Raw genomic sequence first — 21477 nt, forward strand, 5'->3', positions numbered from 1 at the left:
TCTGCTGCTGCATCTGTACTGTTTCAAGCTCCTCTCCTGTCATAGTAACCAGTAACAATGTTTGGTGTTGGGAAGTCCGAGCAATGCCACACCACCCATGCCAACAAACCAACTTCTACTGCATACAGCACTGATTCTGAAAAATTAAGTTCAGCTGTCTACATGCTTCTAGGTGGAATGCAAGGGGCTAGTGTCCCCATGACTCCCCATGTACAGTGGTACCTCGGGTTACATACGCTTCAGGTTACACACTCCGCTAACCCAGAAATAGTGCTTCAGGTTAAGAACTTTGCTTCAGGATAAGAACAGAAATTGGGCTCCGGTGGCGCAGCGGCAGCTGGAGGCCCCATTAGCTAAAGTGGTGCTTCAGGTTAAGAACAGTTTCAGGTTAAGTACGGACCTCCGGAACGAATTAAGTACTTAACCTGAGGTACCACTGTACTTGTAAACTTAACACTGAAGAAGACTGCCTGAAGAGGGCCATCATACTTTCATTAAAAAAATTGTAAAAGCTGAAGTAAATATTTGAGTTATAGTCTAGTTGGATAATTGTAGTGTATGTTTCTGTTTCTCTTTTGAAGACTTGATGAGAATGCAAACTCAAATGGTTAAGAAAAAGATCTATATCTTCCTAAAAGACTGACCCATACCCTTGACAGATGTTGAAGCTATGATCCATTCTGTTAAAATGAAACAAGGGAAAACAACATCTACTTATAAATGATTTATAGTTCCCATAATACAACGCCTACAATTACAAGTCATAGTCTCCTCTGGAAACTATGCTAACAGATGTGTCGGGACAGGAAAAGCAATGTAAATCAAGGGAAGGTGCTAGTGAATTATTAATTTGAATATCATGGAAAATGACACTAACACCCTACTGCTAAGCAAATTTATCTGCAAGTATATTCTGTTTATTTCATTTGAATTTATTCAAAGAAAGGCTATAGTCTTGCAGCCCAATGCTTCCTCAGATATTAGTGGTTTTGATTTTAATGTATATGTACAACTGCAAGTATTTCCACCCAAGCAAATCTGTATTTCTGTGCATATTTACTTAGATGTTTGTCCCACTGTGTTCAAGGCTTAAATCTAGGTAAGCATGCATACAATTTTGGTTTTACAGAACAATCCTATTGCATATTTACCCAGGAGAAAGAACCACTGTATTATGAATCTTAGTTTGGATAAATTGTATTTAGGATTGAAGCTCAATATATTAAATTAAGGTTTCAGCCCTAAACACACATAAAATCAATTACAGAGTTGGCAGGGACCTTGGAGGTCATCATGTCCAATACTGCTGCTCAGTGCAGAATCTGCAGTGCATAATGCAACTTCATCTTCCTAATAAATAGCCATTAAGCTTCTGTTTAAATAGCTCCAGCAAAGGAAAGAACCTTCTGAGATGTATGTTTCACTGTCAAACAAAACTTACAGCTCTTTTTGGTAGGATGTTTCTCCTCATATTTACCCAAAATATTCTCCACTGAAATTTCCACCTCTGTTGCCCTCCGGAGAAAGAGATAATAAGTCTGTTCTATCTTCTGCATGTCAGTCCTTTAGACATTTGAAAACTGTTATGTCTGCCTCTCTCATCCTTTTATTTTTTATTTTATACCTACACACAAGACTTTTCTGTTGAATTTAATTTTGTTGGTTTTAGCCAATGTCCCAGCTATTTAAAAACCATCCAACTCTACAATTCTACGATTTTGATATATTATACGGTGTTAGATATTCCTCCCAATTTTGGATCATCTGCAGATCAGATAAGCATCCCCTTCACACTCCGATCCAAGTCATTTATAAAAACAAGAAAAGGAATTGGCCTAGGGTATCTCTGTGGCTCTCTGTTCAATACTTCACTCTATGATGCAGAGCCATTAATGAACAATTGTTGAGTACAATTGTTCAAGCAGCTCTACTTAACACTAGTGTAATCCACCCCACATTTTATGATATTGTCAGTGAACTTAATTCTGTGTAAACAGACAAGCAGTGGCTCACAAAGCATCACTGTGAACCAACCTATCATAGTCAGATAATATATGAAAATCAATTAATAACTGTATACAATGTAAAGGCAGAGCAACTGAATTTTCATTTCTGAATAGACACAGATGCTCTGCTTTCTAAGTTTCTGTATAACATGCTGTTATATTACAACTTACACACAAAAAACTACTTAAATGAGTAACATGGTGAATGTGTCATCTTCTTGAGAACATAGTTTTATTCCCACCCATAATTATAAATGTTTGGCAGCTTAGGTCTCAACTAAGACTTCCACTGCTTTATTACCTTAAAGCTGTATCTTTTCTGTTGCATTTACAAATAAGATGCATGTAAAATCAAAGCTAAAAATTCAAAGTAAGTCTCACTGAATTCGGTGGGATTTATTTCTGAGCATATTTTTATAGGATTGGGCTGCAAGATGTTAGAGAGTTCAACAGGTACCGTATTTTAAAAGCCTCAGGAATCAGGAGTGGTTAATGACTCAGTTCCTTACAGGCATCATATAAAGTGAGTGAGAAACTGTTATTACCCTATGGTGGGAGAAAAGCTCAAGTTCTTGTTTAACTATTCAGCACCCTTAAAAAATACAAAATTGAAGAGTCCCCGTTCCCCCACCCGGTATTTAGACAATCAGACCCAAATATTATATAAATCAGTCCAAATCACATAAATTAATGAGTGACAAGTTCATTCAAAAACTATTTAAAAAACCTTATTCAATGTCCAATATAAGCTTTATCAGTGCACAGCTGAAGAAAAGTACAAAGGATATTCAACTATCCCCACCCCAGGATCAAATTGCACAATATATTCTACTCCTCAGTGTCTTTAGTAGACGGGATCTAAATGAAATATAACTTTTGATTCCAAAATTTTGTTTCAAATGATTGTTTAATGATGAGGGTGCAGTGCTGTGTTATAATACACACAATTATCTTACCAGGTTTTCTCATTAAGATAATTCAAGGTGTGGCAAGTCTCACATTTCTTGACACAGCTGTAAAAGTGCACTCATGCCTTTAAGTAAGTGCTGAAGGCCACACATTTCAGTCTTCTTTAAAAATAATACTTTGCCCCACAGCACTACACATCAAGCCCCTAAGTCACTTATTCTAGTGATTATGGCACAAAGAAGAGGTAAGAGCAACATATATAAAACTAAGATCCAATTCCTGTTCCTAAAAGTGCTGCAGGGTGGCATCTTGAAATACAGTTGGACACAGCTCTAAGAGGCAATGAATTGCCCCCCCCATACTTTGTGTTTCTTTTTGGAATAGTTAAACCTGCCATAACTGCAGAGGGAGCCGCTTGCCATAAACGCCTTAACACATGGGTATGCCCTGCACGTCTATGAACTGGGCCCAGTGTTTGAGATATAAAAGCTGGGAGCCAAATGGCACCTTAAACCTAGTCTTCAGTTGCCACAACAGTATGTCTAGGGACATTTTTTTACACGATTACAAAGCAAATGAAGACAAGGTGGATGATTTAGCTGAAAATGGAATAAATGCTATGTGCAAAAGACAAGTTTTTTAAAACCAAAATACAGTGGTGCCTCGCAAGACAAAATTAATCCATTCCGCGAGTCTCTTCGTCTTGCGGTTTTTTCGTCTTGCGAAGCACGGCTATTAGCGGCTTAGCGGCTATTAACGGCTTAGCGGCTTTAAGAAAAAGGAAACAAACTCGCAAGAAGTTTCGTCTTGCGAAGCAAGCCCATAGGGAAATTCGTCTTGCGGAACAACTCAAAAAACGGAAAACTCTTTCGTCTAGCGAGTTTTCGTCTTGCGAGGCATTCGTCTTGCGGGGCACCACTGTAGCAATCAAGCAGAAAAGCAGCCTGTAAGAGACGTGGCTGCAGTTTCATTCTAGCAAAAGTAAAAACCAAACCTCTTTTACTCGCAAAAAGCGACTGCCGACCAGTTGATTTCAAATGCTGTCTGGGCCTATGATTCCACAACACAGATCCTTCTAAATTACTCAAGCAAGTGAACCAAGAAAAAAAATCACAGCCACTGAGCTAGAGACAAATTTGTTCCTGTTCTTGAAAAGGCACTGATTTATCAACTATAGCTTAGGAACTATACAGCCATGCTCAACATAACAGCGATACTCAGTCCAACCCTAGCTAAAAGACCTTCAATAGCAGTACGAGGACAGTCTGAAACTAGAAAACCTCTGCCAGACAAGATGGTTACAAAGGCCAGTAGCGTTACTCAGTATAAGGTCCAAACCACATGCTACAGTTAAGTACTCTGTAACGCCTAGGGCTTGCCGATCGAAAGGTCGGCGGTTCGAATCCCCGCGGCGGGGTGCGCTCCCGCTGCTCGGTCCCAGCGCCTGCCCACCTAGCAGTTCGAAAGCACCCCCGGGGGCAAGTAGATAAATAGGTACCGCTTACCAGCGGGAAGGTAAACGGCGTTCCGTGTGCGGCTCTGGCTCGCCAGAGCAGCGATGTCACGCTGGCCACGTGACCCGGAAGTGTCCCCGGACAGCGCTGGCCCCCGGCCAATAGATGTGAGATGGGCGCACAAACCCCACAGTCTGTCAAGACTGGCCCGTTCGGGCAGGGGTACCTTTACCTTTACCTTTACCTTTAACCTTCCCCCAACATTGCAGTTCCTCTCTTAGTCATCATCATCCACAGGAACACGCATAGACTCAAAAGACTGAAGGGCTGGGGGAGGATCCCCTCCCCACCCCAACAGCTGTTTATTTCCTCTGGCAATCATCCTCAAGCTGCTTTCGCTTGGACCTTCCCCCCCCACTGCATTGGATGGAAGAAAAGGCAGCTTGAGGGAGATAATTATGAGAAGACAAATAGCAGCAGTGAGAGGGTCATGTGGCTCTTCCTCACTTGGTCTTCCTCTACTTCTGACGGTAGCCTCTAGTCTAGAGGTCGTTTTCATTTTTTAATGAAACAAAAAACAACAACTGGGAGAAATTTATATGGAACCCTAGGTAACAATTATTTGGCCCTTAGCCAGATACTTATTACAATAAGCACAATGGAAGTCTTCTCCAAAGAAAATATTATTGAGGACACATAGACAATGAATGCTATTTAATTTTTTTAAAAAAATATATTCCATAGCAAGACTTATAATTTTTCCCAAGTAAGGAAAGGTTTAACAATGAGTGAGACAAAGGGTGGCAATACACAGCTTCATAATAGAAGCTAACAAGAAGAAAATATTCTATACCAACTTCAGTCACATAAATACTAAGTGGACTTTTGCTGTGGTAGAACATACTGGAGTTCCTGTGAGGTAGTCGAAATATTATACTGGCATGGAATCCATGCAATTAGGATACAGATTTAGCAATTATAATACATGTTATCAAGGGATTTAATGAACATCTTATTGCAACAAGCAATGTAATTTAAAATATGAAACTACTTACAGACTAACTTTTGTTGTGACAGTTCTGGAAACATCAAAGCATGGATTTCTCTCTTTTGCACCATCCAAACCAGAGGTAGTTTGCTTTCCATTTGTAGTTCCCAACTCACCATTTCTTTGCTTGTCAGTGCGCAGCAAAGCACTGCCATCAGAATTGTTGACAATATCTGGTACCTTAGACTCTGTTCTTCTTTCAGAATGTGACACGGTGCTATTGTCTGTGATGCCTACAGAAGAAATTTTAGGAGTCTCTACAGTGCTTTCACCAGAAGACAGCTTCTCTGCTGAAGTACATTTTGATATTGGATTACTATCTGTTGCACCTTCAATCTGTCGTTTGGTGGATGAATCTTTCCCATGACTCTTCAAGCCTGTGGGTGAAAGAGGACTTGTGTCAGGTTGATTCTTTTTTAAGGATTTCCTCCTGTATGGGGATGAAGTAGGGGTCTGCTGCTTGTTTTTCTCTAACTCTGTCTTAGTAAGTCCCTTGTGATTACTTCCAGTCCTTGTGTCATGGTTAGTTGTGGGAGAATTCATCTGTTGAGAAGTCTTAGCTTTTCTTTCAGGGGTGGTTATTTTTTCTGAAACCAAATCTGAAGCAATACCATCAAAAACAGGTTCTTCTTTTGCAGTATTCTCAGTTACATTTCTGTCCCCATTTGGCATGTCACTGGAGGACTGAGATTTTCTCCTCTTTCCAGATCTCCTTACTGCAGATTTTTTATCCATTGTGTTACTACAGTCGTCTAATACAACAGTCACTGGTTCATTGGAATATGGTTGTTCAGCTCTACGAAGAAAAATATCCAGTGTCAACACTCTAGAAGTGTGGGCACGTTCACTGGACTCCAAAATAGATGGCTCCTCTGATGGTGCATATTCTGATTCTGAACATGAATGAACATCCACTAATTCCTTGTGGTTTAATATGTTATGTTCTAGGTCCTCACTGGATATATTAGTTAAACTTCTAAAGAAATCTGGAGTTGTAGTATTTTTTGTGTCAGTGACTAGATCATTCTCTGCTTCCAGTGTCTGAAGTGTAAGATTGCTATCAAATAATGTATTTTTTATTGTCTCACTACTGCTGCGCCAATCAGATAACAATTCACTGTCAGAATTAATTACTTTACTGTTCCATTCTGAAACAATATCATTATACAATCGTGTCAGATCCCTTTTGGAGAGATATTCTTCTGTGTCTTTAACAGTATTCCGTATCCTTTCCTGGTCCTGATTGCAAACCTGGTCAATAAGAGATTCCTCACTTTTAGACAGATCTTTAAAGTCTTCAATATCTATTGATGCCAGTGGAGCGATACCCTTGTGAGGCGAACCCGAGCTTGCACTTTTAACACTTGATCTTAAAGAAGCTTCTAATGTGTTTTTGGGATTTTTTCTTCTCCCTGTAGTAAAAAAATTTCCAAACTTTCCCAAAACTGGCTTCTTTTTGTTTTCTTCCTTATAAGACTCTGCAGAGGATGTTTTGGACTGAAAAACAACAAGAAAAGGGAAAAAAAAGTTAGACTAAATGTTTCTTTCAAGACACATAATTCATTACTAAACATTTATATGTTGGGGAAAAAAACCCTGAAATTGAATTGTTCACTGAACCATAGAATTTTCTATGAAAAGGTTATCTTTACATGTAACATAATCATCATTTTTACTTAAATATAATGATTCACATTAACATAATTATTACGTTAAAGACTTATAATGCAAACATTCATAAACTTCCTCATATCTTTAGTCAAATGAATGAAGCATATAAACACTTATAGGAATTGCTTACATTTTATGTATGCACCTGCCTTAAGCAGGAATGTGTCTTTGATACTGAAGTAAAGGTAAATCAGAGGGCACCTTTAGCAGTAAACTTCTGCAGTAGTTTTGCTAAAATTTGTATGAAAGTTAAAAGTTGCATAAATGTTCCTTTTATCAGCCACAGTTTGTATCACCTTAAAATCTGTGGCATGGATAAAAACAAGCATTTTTTTAGTATTCAAGACAAAAATAAAACAAATTCTAGATTGCAATACATTTAGCCTGAACTATAATCGTTGTTAGGAGATACGTTTAGCTTTCTTTTAAACAAAGCTATTTCCCCCATTCTTTCAGCGTACATCGATAATCCTGTGATATTTGGCAACAATCCAATAATTGTGTTGCGAAAGGACGGAAGCGTTTAAACTCTACAGCCCAGCAAGACGCCATGCGACCAACTGCCTAGATAGGACGAAGATCCATCTCCAGTTCTTTCCGCGCGCTCACCTAAAAAAAGCATCTGGATGCCACGAGGGCGGCGGGGCCCTGGGCTCGCAATTGAGGCCCCTGCCGGCTTCAAGGGCTGCCGTGATTGAGCGAAAGCGGACTTCGGCCCCAGGTGCGCGGTTTCCAATCAGCTAGCTCTTGCTCCCTTCAGGTCTACGGCTAGGGCATCCTTGCCGCCCAATGAGAGGCAGGAAGCGTTTGTAGTCCCCCCACCCCACCCTTCGGCAAGACTGGGGAGATAAGGCTCCTCTCTGGCCCGCAGGGATTTCGCGGCAACTTCTCCCGCGCGCCAACGACGTCCATTTCCCGCCCTTCTCCGGCCCACTGAGAAACCGCGCTGGGTTTGCTTTGTACTCACTAGCTAATGACCGCTCGCTCGCGCTCCTCCTTTGGCAGCCTCAGTCCGGAGCTTGCCGGCCACCTCAGAGGAGCTTCCCGTTTAGTCGGCGCGGGGAGCTCTCGAGAGGAGAGCGCCAAAGCCGGCTCCTGCGGAGGCGCCAACTGTCTGAATGCCAGCGCCTGCCTGCCTGCCACGCCCGGCCGCCCGAGCGAGCGGTGCCCGCCTCCGCCTGCAGCGCCAACAGCAGCTGCTCTCTCCCTGGCACGGGCGCCTCAGGTAGGACGGCGGAGTTCCGGTCACCGCCCATGGGGTCCGCGCCGAGGGAGAGCGCGACGCTGAAGACGGCGCACGGAAGAAGGAGCCACGTGGGACCTCGGCGCCCGAGGAAGGAAGGGCGTCAAAGAGAGAGGTTTCCCTCGTGCCTCCTCCATCCAGGTCAGGCCTACAGCAGGTAGAGGAATCTGGGACGTGTATCAGAGCGCAAGTCTCATAGGACGCGGCTTCCAGGCATGTCTGAGCCCCAGCATCTTTTGGGAGTTAAAGAGAACCCCACACGCCCTCAGAAATCAACCTGAAGTGTAGTGGAAGACATTTGATCCCCTGGTCACTCAGCCCCGAAAAACCTGTTTCCAGCGCATCTCGGCCTAGGACCCTCGTACCTACGGGACCGCCTCTCCTGGTATGTCCCACAGAGAAACCTACGGTCAGCAAATAATAACATCCTCAAGGTCCCAGGCCTCAGAGAGGTTAGGCTGGCCTCAACTAGAGCCAGGGCCTTCTCGGCTGCGGCTCCAACCTGGTGGAATGCTCTGTCACAAGAGACTAGGGCCCTGCGGGACCTGACATCTTTCCGCAGGGCCTGCAAGACAGAGTTGTTCCGCCAGGCCTTTGGTCAGGGCGCAGCCTGACCCCCTCCTCTGGCAACCTGCACAAAATCTTGCTTAATCGGTTGCCATCAATTTGATTTTAACTAATTTTATAATGAAATATTTTTAGAATGTATGATTATTTGATTGTTTATTTGATTGTTGTTAGCCGCCCTGAGCCCGGCTTCGGCTGGGGAGGGCGGGATATAAATAAAATTTATTATTATTATTATTATTATTAAAAGAGTGCATGTCTCCTTTTAAAAATTAACCACTGGCAGCAGGAGGAAGGGCGCGCCATCATTTCATGAGGGCCTCTCCAGCCTAAGTAAAGGCAGAGGAAAGCGTAAAGGCGGAGAAGGCTGATTGCTCAGAGGTGCCAAGGAGACAGGCAGAATTTTCTAGAGGTGAAAAGGGAAGGGTGCCAACAAACACAGCAAATGCCCATGAAATGCAAAGATATTTCCACGCTGCTGATTGCCCTGCCCAAGTCTGAGCAATATGAAGTGCTTTTCTGCCCAGCCTATTTCCATCTATTCAGGACAAAAAGCTGCCTCGAGCAAAACCGAACAAACTTTGATGTGAAAAGCCAAGAGCTCTTGTTGGATTTAAAACAAACAAACAAAAAATCACTGCCAACATGCCATGTCTGAAGTTGCCTTATTTATAAAGCACCAATTTCAAAAAAAGTCTGGTATGAATGTAGTGTTCTGATTGAACAAACTTTTCCACTTCCATTACCCTCGCTCCGTCCCCAAAATTACTTACTTTATTGTTTCACTTATACACAGGGGGAGCCAGAAGAGGCACTAGCAAATAAATTCTTTGTACATATTCATGAAATGTATATACCAGAAAGCTTTTAGCTTCATTTGTCTAAAATGCAAAATGAGCACTGCAAAACAAACTCAACAGCACAGGAAGGCAGTGTTCTTATACCTGCTGAATTGCTTTTGCAACAAAATACAATTTCTGCTGCTTAATTGATCACAATGACAGTCAATGGTCATTGCTATTCAGTAGACTAAGATGTATAAATTCAGAAAGGTGGAGCCACTCCCACTAAATCAAAATAAGTGGGAAGCTCTACCAAGGGCACTTTTTTTCAAAAGTCTAGATTAAACAGCCTGCCTCTGACTGGTTAAAATAATTAGACAACCTCCACACAATCAGCTCAGAGAAAAGGAAGCCAAAACCCAACCTTGCCTTTGCAAGTAGTTGTAGGGCGGATTGTACCGTTACAGATGCTGGTTAACAGTGCCCTTTAAGTCTGTTTTCATATTACACTGCATGGGTTTAGACTCTAGATCAGAGCTTTCCAAACTTTTAACGTTGGTGACACACTTTTTAGACATACATCATTTCATGACCCAGTAATTCAGTTTTACTAGCATACTGGAAGTTAAACTAACCCCTTCCCAGCCCCAAGAGGAGCATTCGCATGACACACCTACAAACTGCAGCTGACACACTTAACATGTCATGACAGAGTTTGGAAAGCTCTGCTCTAGATTATGTTCCCCTTGGACTGTCCCTTCAGTAAATGAAAGCTGTGGCCATCCAGATAATGTTGGACTCAGTCTCCCATCAACACCAGCCAGCATGGCTAGCAGCCAGGAATGATGGAAGTTCTAGTATCAAGGGCCACAGGTTCACTACTCTTATTACCCAGTGGGATTTCCTAAGCACATCTTTACTGACCAACAGTGCAAGACAAACTTCCAGTCATAGTTCACTTGACTCTGCTTCTTCTCTTTCCTGTATCTTGCTATCTGCTATGGACTTTAAGCTTAAACAGAAATCTAAGTCTTTGGCAAGGAGGAGCTAAATTCTGTGACCTGTGTAGAGGCAGAGTGATTAGTTTGTTTATAATTCTACTGTTATAAGGAGAGGCAAGGAACTCCTTCCATTTCTCAGATTTCATTAGGCAAGTTCCATGTCCTTATTTCTGCAGCTTTAAAGACTATAAATTTGTTTTGAAAATTAAGGAGGAGATCCTTTTGAAGCTTTTACTCAGTACCAATTGGGGAACAAACATGGTTTATTAACTATGGATACCCATCAATGAATTCTGCCCCAGCTCATCTCTTGACAGTGCTAATCGCCTTCACTTATGAATGACAAGTGAACTTGTGTCAACCAGAGCCAGTTACAAGCCTTAAGGCCACAGCAAAATATGTCACTGAATATTTGCCATTGTTCCTGATATGTGATGAAATATAGCTTGGAGAGTCTGTCAGCTGCAGGGCAGGGCAGATTAATGTCATAAAAACAGACTCTTTAAAAACGACACAACCCAATCAAATTTAAACACTGATTTAAGTTGGTGACTGAAGTTAAAAATGCTTAGCTTTTTAGACAGATTGTGTTATGTCACTTTCACATTCCTCAGCTTTGTTTCTAACATAATAATGTATAAAAAGCAGCTGTTAAAACATTAAGCAACAAAACTTTATGTGTTTCTATTTCAGTCTGCACAGTGAAAGCAACAGAGTCCTAAAAGACTAAGTTTTAATCAGAATAGATCCACTGAAAAGTACATGACTAAGTTAGGTCCATTCATTTCAATAGATCTACTCTGAGTAGATCTATTCAGGGCAGGGGAAGAGCAGATGCCTCTGGCTAATATTCATCCTGACCTTTGTGTATTAATGTTTTATACATACACTACGTGCATCACACACTTCTAGTATGGGTATGAGAAATAAAGCTTTCTATAAGTCCAGAGTCCTCTTCTGCAGAAAAGATTACCTGTTGTACATCTGCAAGATGTGCTGATCTGATCTTTATTTTTCTCTTTCCAGTCAGGCTCTGATGAGAGTGGGGGTGGATTTCGTGATGCTTTTGCATTGCATGTAATCAAATCATTTTATCATTCCTGATATAGACAAAGGAGTTACTCAAATGACTTTTGCCATGCAGTTTGTCCTTGCATAGCCTTTAAAAAAAATAAGGAAGTGGGGAGTCAGACCAGAACCTTGGGGTGGGATGAGGAGGCCTCTACCACAGTCACAGCTGTAATTGCCCATGCCTGCTATTCACTATGGGAGCTTTTCTCAGAAGATAAACGGTGAAGTAGGGATTCTGATCCAAATCATAGCAGGGGCTAAGGGTTATCTTTATGAATCATTGTTCCAAATTTGGAAAATATCCAGATGAGTGATTCATTCAGAACCACAGGGCAACATGGTTATTTGCCTTCTGATAAGCCTAACTTTTACACAGTATCAGAAAGTAAATATTTCTAAACTAGGGGCTCTACCTTGCTTACTGTGCTCATCAATCTCACTGTGATTCTGCCCACATTAACTTACTAGAGAGCAGCCTTTCTAAACCTTGTACCCCCAGATGTTGTTGGGCTACAACTCCCATCATCCCTAGCTAGTGGGACCAGTGCTCAGGGATGATGGGAGCTATAGTCCAACAACATCTGGGGACCCAAGGTTGAGAAGGGCTGCCCTAAAGCTTCCCTTTCCCAACCCATGCAACGACTAAAGCTCACTTTGCCCCTTCCAAACCCCATTTCTGAAGCAATTTCTCTCTTCTATCCTTCAGCCCCTCTTTACGTGCATTTTCACCTGCACCCCATGTCTATGGCTCCTCCTCCTCCTCCTCTACTGCAACCCCACTTGCACAACCCCCATGGTAACCTGCATCTTTCTCCTCCCGCACACTGCAACTTCTAAGCACCCTTTTCACCTACTGTCCAATTATGCAGCCACCACCTAAGCCTATACTTTAAACCCTTTCATGCCCCTGCTTTAATCTTCAACCTCATTCCCATGCCTCCTATTATTTTTTGCAACTCCATTTGCACCCTAATTATGATTGTCACTCCTTTTTCCTACCTCCTCCTTCCTATTTTTTCAACTCTCTTGCACTCAGACCACCCCACATTTCCATGCCACAGTGCCTTTCCTATTCTGCAATCCCCTTTGCACATGAGCCCTATGTTGATAGTGTTAGTGTATCATTCAAATGATACAGTAAGAGCTTGTACTCACAACAATAGCAGATGTTTGAGTAAAGTGGAGTGGCACTGAGGTTAAAAAAAAGTGGTTTTAAACAATGACAGAGATTTGAGTAAAGCAAGGATGGAGTGACAGAGTTGTTTTTGTAAGACAAAGAAACCAGTTTTAATCAGGAGAAATGGGTACAACACAGAAGCTAACACAACAGAGCTATTCCCAAATCCCTTCTCACTCTATTCAAACCTTGTTTTAAACTGCCAGTTCCACCCTACTCAGTTTCTCCCCTGCTCACTCTACTCAAACCTCTGCCATTGTTTAAAATCACCAATTTTTCCTTCAGTCTTCCTTCATTCCTGCTTTATTCAAATCTCTGCTGTTGCTTTAAGCCGCCATTTTTCTTTCAGTATTTTACCCAAATATGCATTGTTTCCTTGTGCACGTTTGTGCCCCTTCAACCACACCTGAACACTTTTTATTTTATGCCTCCAAAATCTGTTTTGATATTTACAGGATAGTAGACAGAGCTTGATTGACTGATTATTTAATTTCTATACTACTTAATATATTTAAAATATCTCTAACAGTGTGCAAAAAAGAAGCAACACACAACATAAACAATATATTACAAAAATGCACAGTTATATATAAAAACATTACGTTAATGCAAAGTTACTAATATATATAATAATTCATTTTCCTTCTGACACTGCTCCCTCTCAACCCCCAGATTCTCATCCAAGGTCCAAACAAATTCTCAGCTCACACACAAAATTCTCAGAATGAGAAGAGCTCCTGGAAACAGTGGGCATCACCCTAGTCTCTCATTCTAGGCCTCCTTTTTATGGGCAGGTCCAGGGTGGATGGTACTTCCTCAGGCTGCCCACAGCTGAGTCCCATTTAGCTGCACTCTCCATACCCAGTTCCAGATACAGCAGGTTTGTCAAATTTCCTAGGGAGTCCAAAGGATAGGGAAAAAGGCCTCCTTCCACTCACAGTTGTTTCTCTGTTCTCGCCTCTTATAATTTTATTGGGCTCCACTTCAGTTGGGTTTTTCTACGATCTCCCTCATTGTTTGTGCAACACAATGTGTTTTTCTCCCCTTAATTAGTGCTTCCTCACCCACCATAAGTTCTGGAAACCAGGGGTCCCTTGTGGGCACGTGTATAGGTATACGTTGGGTTTTTTTTAAAAAAAATGTGCCAGTACAGAGCTAAACAGAATGTTTCCAATATTTCAGATTTGCTCAAAAACCAGTCAAAAATTTGTGTGTATTGCTGCAAGCAGGGCAATTTTTTAATACAGCTATTTTTTGAAATAGCCTTTCTCTGCAAAAAGAATGGTTTAAAAATAAAATCCAAAATTACCACAAACATGCCTTCAACAACAACTGGTTGCCCGGCAACATTCTTTGCTTTGGGCTGATGGAAACAAAATTAAAGTGGGGGGGTGGTGGCAATAGATGGCACTCAGTTAAACCTCACCATGCGTGAAAGAAAGAAAGAAAGAAAGAAAGAAAGAAAGAAAGGCCCATATGGTTCAGTAACGTGCAACTTTATGTTGGATTTTCTTCCCTTATCATATTACTGTATCTGCTGATTGGCAAAATCAAATCTAGCTGAGGAAAAGCCACCTCACCAAAAAGCAAGAGAGATAAATCTCCATTAAACTTTGGTGTGCACAAGTGCTTTACAACTGCTCCAATAGAGAGGTGAATGGCTTTGTGATTGACACAAGTGCTGGACAATCAGTGCTGCACACACAGATGCAGTTGCTTCATTGATGACACAAGGACCAGCCAATCAGTACTGTGAACACTCAGCTTCTCCTCTAAACCAGAAAAACAGGGTCTTCCTTAGCTAAATACAGGTGAAATGACAGTATGTGTTTCTGAAATGCATTGAGTTCACTTCCAAAGCAGGTTCAGTGCTCAAGCTGCCTTCTGCATACCTTGACTGGCAGATCTTAGGGTTCTAATGAAAAATGAAATAGCTCTAACAAGTCTAAGGTCTGCTCATCCCGGTTATATGGAGATTAAGAATAATGAGGAACTGCATTAAAAATGCAGAAAAGGCATTAACTTGGTTTCCAGAGCACAACTGTTGCCCACAGTTTTAGAAACTGCTTTATGGAATCATCTGTTGCAAAGAAGCTTACCAGTCATTATCACTTTTTTTAACAAAAGGAGTGTCACAGTCTTCTTCACTGTGTGCAATAATGCATTATCAGCTATATGTTCAGGCTTGAAAATTGCTACTTACCTAGTTACTTGTGATGAATAATAATAGCCTCCTAAGAGCAAGGCAGCAAATAACTATATAAGTGGGTTATTGTGTTTTCTTTTAGGATATAAATGGGAGGCAAGCTAATTTTTGTGTGTGAACTAGTACATTTTTGTACTTGTTTTCAAGGGTACACTGAATACAGAACATAAACAAGGCAACCAGAGTACCTGAAGAACCTGAGTGCTCAGCAAATTCTTTGAGTATGCTTCTATATGTTTCTTGGTCAGAAAGGGAGGATAGAGGGGAGCAATATTTGAGGTCAGCAGAATGCTCTCTTTCCCTGGTGTGTGTATGTGTTGGTGAGGCAAAAGAGATAAAATAGGATCCCCAACAGGCTTTGTTTTGCTTTTGGGGGATCCTTTTGTCTGCACTACAACAAATATGTTGGATTGGGTCAAAGTCATATTTTTGCTTGTATTTGCATTGTAAACATGTTAACACAAGTATATTCTAATGAAGAGAAACATAAATAAGTTTGATTTTTCTTCCATAACATAGCCAACAAAGAGAGAGAGAGAGGTGAAATGAAATAACTTAACAGAGCACAATGAATGACAGAATGACAAGACAGAGCTTAATTGGGGAAGAAGAGAGAAATCACAGAAACAAAAATGATTGGTCTTTATTTCTAAAAAAAAAACAACCCAACTATGTTGCATAATGCACCATGGTATTTAAACTTTTTAAACAGCTACACTGATCTAGTTTGTGTTTGCACACTCAGGTTTTTCTTATAAAACACTTTCCCACAAAATCTCAGCTAAGAAAGTAAAATCTTGCATATGACCATTTCTTAGGCTTCTTTTAACAATATGGTTGTGTTTTGATTTTGCTTTAAAAATGTACCTTGGTGTTAAGACTGGCTTTACCAAGGAATCAGGAGGAGGGACAACACTGAGCTCCAGAATGAAATTAGATGAGAATCCCAGTACTACTTGTTATTTCCTTCAGAAATCATAGCTTAACCACCATAAAACTGACCATATTCCTACATTTAGCCACAGTTCAAAGCTACAGTTCTCAGAGAATTTATCGGAAAAAGCAAAATAAATTAGGCATATTGTTTCATCAATAAAAAATATTCTAAATGACTAAGCCTTCCTCTATCACAGAAGAAAGACAAATTTTGCTCTATGTGACTTACTTCCAAGATGAAGCCCAAATTTATTTGTTGAGCCATCCAGACAATGTAAAGAGGAAGTTATGAATGAAAGTGAAATGAAATTCTTCATGTTTATTCAAGTGATTAAAAAACACTACAGAACACAGTACAGTAAGCAAGGTTGGGAAGACATGCCTGATCTCAGCTTCTAGACGCACAACAGCAAAACATGTTCCCAAAGCAAATTCCTCATTCTACTTCTGTTGTAATTTCATAAAACACAACCAATGACAATTCCCTGCCGCCGCCCCAAATGTCTCACAGGATAGGCTTTATGGCTAAACTCAGAAAAAGATAATATCAAGTCAAGAAACAATAACAAAAGTATTAGCTGTCTTACCATTGTGATGTTCAGTTTTGCTTTTTTCAGAACAGCAAGCAGAGAAGGATTTGAAAGTTGCAGTCATGTGTGCATTAATGCAATACATCTATTAACCCTGATCCTCCCACCGCTTAGCTGCCTTTTTGATTTCCTTCCAAGAGACTCTCATAAACAAAACACTGCCCAAGCTGACTGATATGTTCCATTCAGTACACAGACGCAGTTAGCATCCACTTAAGAACATGAGTCACAGATTGAGACACCTGAAAAATAATGGTGAAGGAAACAGGTATTTTTCTAAAAGCACCTCCCCAAAAGATAGAAACTTATTACAAAGAATTAGAGAGGGAGATTTCAATAGATACCTTAAGTCCTTAATTATCACAGCAGGTATTGCAAGCCCTTTTAAAATATGTAAACAAATATTTCACATAAATCAGTTCTCATTAGCATTCCAGGTGTACAATTAAAAGTAGGGTTGATGGACAGGGAGGCGCAAGTAGCCACATTTCCTACTGCCTTGTTTCAGTAGAATGTTTGTATACTGATACAAGTTATTTAGCTGCTTCACAATATATACATAAAATACATTTGAAACCACAGCAAGTTTGCTCACCTCTCTTGGTGCAGCAGAATTGCTGGACAGAAGAAACTTCACTGGGGCCCGGACGGTGGAATTCAAACAGCAGTGCCCTCCTGATAGGTGGAGGGGGCATAAGCCCCCGCCGCCTATCAGGAGCTGGATCTTAGCCTGCACCCTGCTTTGGCGAATGGGGATGCAGGCTGGGAGGTGGGCTGTGCCAGGGGGCGGAGCAAATGGAGCCAACAGTGGGCTTCCCTCGGATCCGCCCCTTGCCCATTTAAGCAGCCCACACCTGGGGCACAGCCTGTTTGTTCCTGTGCTGGATATTTATATATGATACAAGTTATTTAGCTGCTTCACAATATATACATAAGATACATTTGAAACCACAGCAAAATATAGTTAATTGAAATGAGAGTGCAGAAGACAATTTTCTCCCAATCACACTACACTCTCATAGGTACAAACAATATTTTAAAACTATACTGTGAGAATATTGATATTAACACAATGCTGTGTTGAAGTATTGCACACATTTTATCTACATAGTCCACTAAAGATAATGGCTGCATCGACCATACAGATGGTTTGTGTATAAAGAAGGCATGAAATCACAGCAGTTGTAACATCAGAAAAACTGAAAGAAAACCTTTTTTGCTGAACAATCTTGACTAAAATCCCCTGTTTTCAAGACAGATTTTTTTAGTAAAATGCCTCACCCTATTCTGGATTCAAATCAAGATATATGTTCTTGGAAAAGCAGTCAATGTTGCCGACTGCTCTTTCTGCATTCCTATAGGTTTTGCAATTTTGCATTATCTTCGTACAATCTCTTCTCATAATTAAAAAAGGCGGCTGTGGTTGTAATTCAGAATTGGGATTGAACAATGTAATAGTTCTGTTACTGAGTTTTAAAAACTACTTTGCAGCCTATTAAAAATTATAAAACATATGAAGTTGTCAACCTAGCTCATGGAAGCCAAACTGCATTCCCCCATTAAAAACCCTGAATGGTCTAAATGTTAATAAGATGAAAACAATTGGCACAATGTTTCCAAAAATTATTATAGTATATATATGACAAGTACAGTAAGATGGCCTAATTTAACACAGACGTGGTGAAAATAATCAAGTCTAATGATTATCACTGTTCCTTACCATAAAAACATACTGTCTGCTTGTTTTCTTTCCCCTTCAAATGCATCCAAAATTTGTGTAGTTTGTCTTTCCCTATTTTTGTGAAAATCCATTGGATTTGCATTAAATGGTTAGGTTTTCAAAGTCCTAATTGTTTTAAATAGAAAGGTCACATCTTGGTGGCCATGCTCAGTACTATTTTTGCATTGCCCCACCCCACCACAGTCCTGTCACCCTCAAAAATTGCTCTGGTTGTTCAGGAAACCCTCCAGTACAGCATGGGGGTGATGTGGCAATTTAAATCATGATTTAAATCAATTTTATTTAAATCAAATCCACCCTGTCAACAAGGGAATGATATTAATTGGTTTTGTTTGTCTCCTTTCACAGTGAAGCAAAACATAAAACAAAAAACCCCACACACAGAATTCGGACTTCCAGGTCTTGATGCAAAGCCATTGTTTTCCTCATTTTAGAAGAAGAAGAAGAGTTTGGATTTGATATCCCGCTTTATCACTACCCGAAGGAGTTTCAAAGCGGCTAACATTCTCCTTTCCCTTCCTCCCCCACAACAAACACTCTGTGAGGTGAGAGGGGCTGAGAGACTTCAGAGAAGTGTGACTAGCCCAAGGTCACCCAGCAGCTGCATGTGGAGGAGCGGGGAAGCGAACCCAGTTCACCAGATTACAAGTCTACCACTCTTAACCACTACACCATACAGGCTCTGTCAAGCATCCTGTGTTTTTCAAAGCACGCATCTGTAATGCCGGATGGTGTGAGTAGTTAAGATTGTAGAAGAGTGAGGAAAGAAGTGCCAGTTTAAAATAAAAATTAGTCAGTTGGAGGCTGCCCCCTTAACAGCGAGGATTGTAACAGTGGGGATTGTATTAAGGATAAGAATGAGCCACCTACTTTTTCTTAGTTACATATATTGTAAAAAGTTATTTTCCCTAAGAATTCTATTTATAACTTACTATAAGCATAACATTTCCAAAGACGCCCCAACATCAGCTGGTTGCGTCCCTTTCCCATAACATGTTTTCAGTGCAATCATCAAAATGCACAAACAGGTCTTACAACATTCAGACCACTTGCAATATCACAATAAAAAGGAGCTTATTGCTAAAGAAGTCAGGGATCAATTTTTCACAAAGTCAAAGGGTCTCAAATATCTTGCACTTGACTGCTAAATATAGAAGCCATTAACACAATTCATTAAAATTAAGCTCATCAGCAAAATGAAATCCATTGATAGTATGCACATAAAGCAGCTCTGGAAACTATTTCCAGAGAAGTAGTTGTGTTAGTCCATAGTAGCAAAAACAACGAAGAGTACTGGGGAACCTCCTTAAAGACTAAGTGCTCATCCACACTTTTGCTTAACCCATATTTTAACTGTATTGTATCTGAGAGCTTTTCTTATCAGGGCCGCCTTTAGCATATGCACTGCTGGGGTGCAAAGATCCACACAGCGCCCCCAAATTTTGACACGACTAATCTCATAAATACCTACTTCCTGTGTTCCTGTGTTCCTACCCGGGGAAAAGCAAGCACCAGGAGACCTCTGTGCGTGCCCTGGGAGAAAACTGTTGCGTGCGGGATGGAGCCATGGAAAAGCCACGTGGAGTGCAGCTCTGCGCACCAAGCTCCACAGCCTGGACCAGCCCAGCCCGGGGCTGCGTGGCGGGGCTCCTTACGTTTCTCCTTCCTCTCTGGCTGCCCATTCGGAGCAGCAGGTTGAGGCTGGTCATGCTGGGGGTGGCGCGGAGTTTTCTCCTCCGGTGTGCACATGGATAGTGGTGGCAGCGCCCCAGTACCTGATTGGCTCTGCCAGGTGGGTGGGCATTGCAAAGGTGGAGTGAGGTGAATCACCGCCAGACCCCGCGGCTGAGCAGCCCATGGAAGGGGCCGGGGGAGGGAGTGGCCCTGTACTGCCTTCTCCGCCAGATCCGGCCATCGCAAATTCAGAGTGATGCCGGAGTCCAGCCACACAGCCACCAGGGCGCAGTCAGCGGCAGCCTGGCGCCCCCCCCCCAGAATTTGGTGTCTGGGTGCCCCACACCCCTTGCACCCCCGGGTAAAGGCACCCTGTTTATTATAGTTTCCCGGCTGTGTCTTGCAAAAATCTGATCTTGTCTGCTGAATAAGGTCTTATCAGATATTTTTCTTAACTGAGCTTCAATTCAGAGGGGAAGATCACATTTTCACAAAGCACAGAAAGGTACAGATACCTGAGCAGGTCAGGTGGCATAAAAATAGCTTAAGCAGTCCTCCCCAAGCAGCATTTTTCAAATAAAAATAAGCATACCCAGTAGCTAAAATGTAGATATTTTAAAATTATTCTTTCTCCTGCTCTCTACCACTTCCATATCCACAAGAGGCCCCTTTCAGACTGAAAAGCTGACAGTGATATTTGTGAAAACACCATAAATTGAACTTTGGATTTTTATCACTTCATTCCCAAGCACAGATTGAAAAAATATCTCCCCATACCTCCTATAGAAGGTCCTAAGGTGCAAATAAAGTTTCAAGAAAAAGTTTCACCACCACAGTGACTAGTGAGGGAGTGGACACACACTTGTTTTTAGCTCTAATTAAAGAGGCAGTCCAGTTTTGCAAAACAGTAATTTTGTTACCAAGTAAATAAAACAAAAGGCATGACAGTGTTGTAGCTATAACAATTATTCACTCTATATATTCGGCATTCCTCCTTCCCAACCAGGCCAAAAATACTTTGGTTTTTTAATGCTATTGGGAGGAATTAATAGAGATGTTCAACAACACTGACAGAATGTTGGCAAACTGGTTAACATTTTGATGAATTTAAGCAAGATAATAAGGGATTTTTGTAGATTGCACAATGCTCTAATTAGTGCTTTCCTCAAATCAGCCCCCCTTTGGTAGTGGTGAAAAAAATAGCTGTCGTAAAGGAGAGCATTAAAGTAGGCCTGAGACCATTATTATAGGCATGGCCAGTGTATATTTCCTACAGTAAATGACAGTTGAGGCTGTTTTGGGATATGTATAATCTATCCTTCAGTATATGTTCCCAAGATAAGTTATAGTAACCACCCCCCAAAAAAACTATATAGTATAGAATTAAAAAAATATGACATA

General features: G+C 41.1%; 2 protein-coding genes across 2 annotated transcripts in view; one reads left to right on the plus strand and one right to left on the minus strand.

The window, feature by feature from the left end:
* RTN4IP1 (reticulon 4 interacting protein 1) overlaps nucleotides 1-7572 on the plus strand; it is a 92375-nt gene extending 84803 nt beyond the window's left edge. The window contains exon 12 of the mRNA XM_082216661.1: nucleotides 7545-7572. Coding sequence (XP_082072787.1) covers nucleotides 7545-7557 — 13 coding nt within the window. The 3' untranslated portion in view covers nucleotides 7558-7572. The remainder of the gene's footprint in view (nucleotides 1-7544) is intronic.
* Nucleotides 1-21477, minus strand: part of CRYBG1 (crystallin beta-gamma domain containing 1) — a 91025-nt gene that overhangs the window by 35150 nt on the left and 34398 nt on the right. The window contains exon 3 of the mRNA XM_082216605.1: nucleotides 5425-6914. Coding sequence (XP_082072731.1) covers nucleotides 5425-6914 — 1490 coding nt within the window. The remainder of the gene's footprint in view (nucleotides 1-5424; nucleotides 6915-21477) is intronic.

Source organism: Podarcis vaucheri, assembly GCF_965113315.1.
Source record: "Podarcis vaucheri genome assembly, chromosome: 3".
Lineage (NCBI taxonomy): Eukaryota > Metazoa > Chordata > Lepidosauria > Squamata > Lacertidae > Podarcis > Podarcis vaucheri.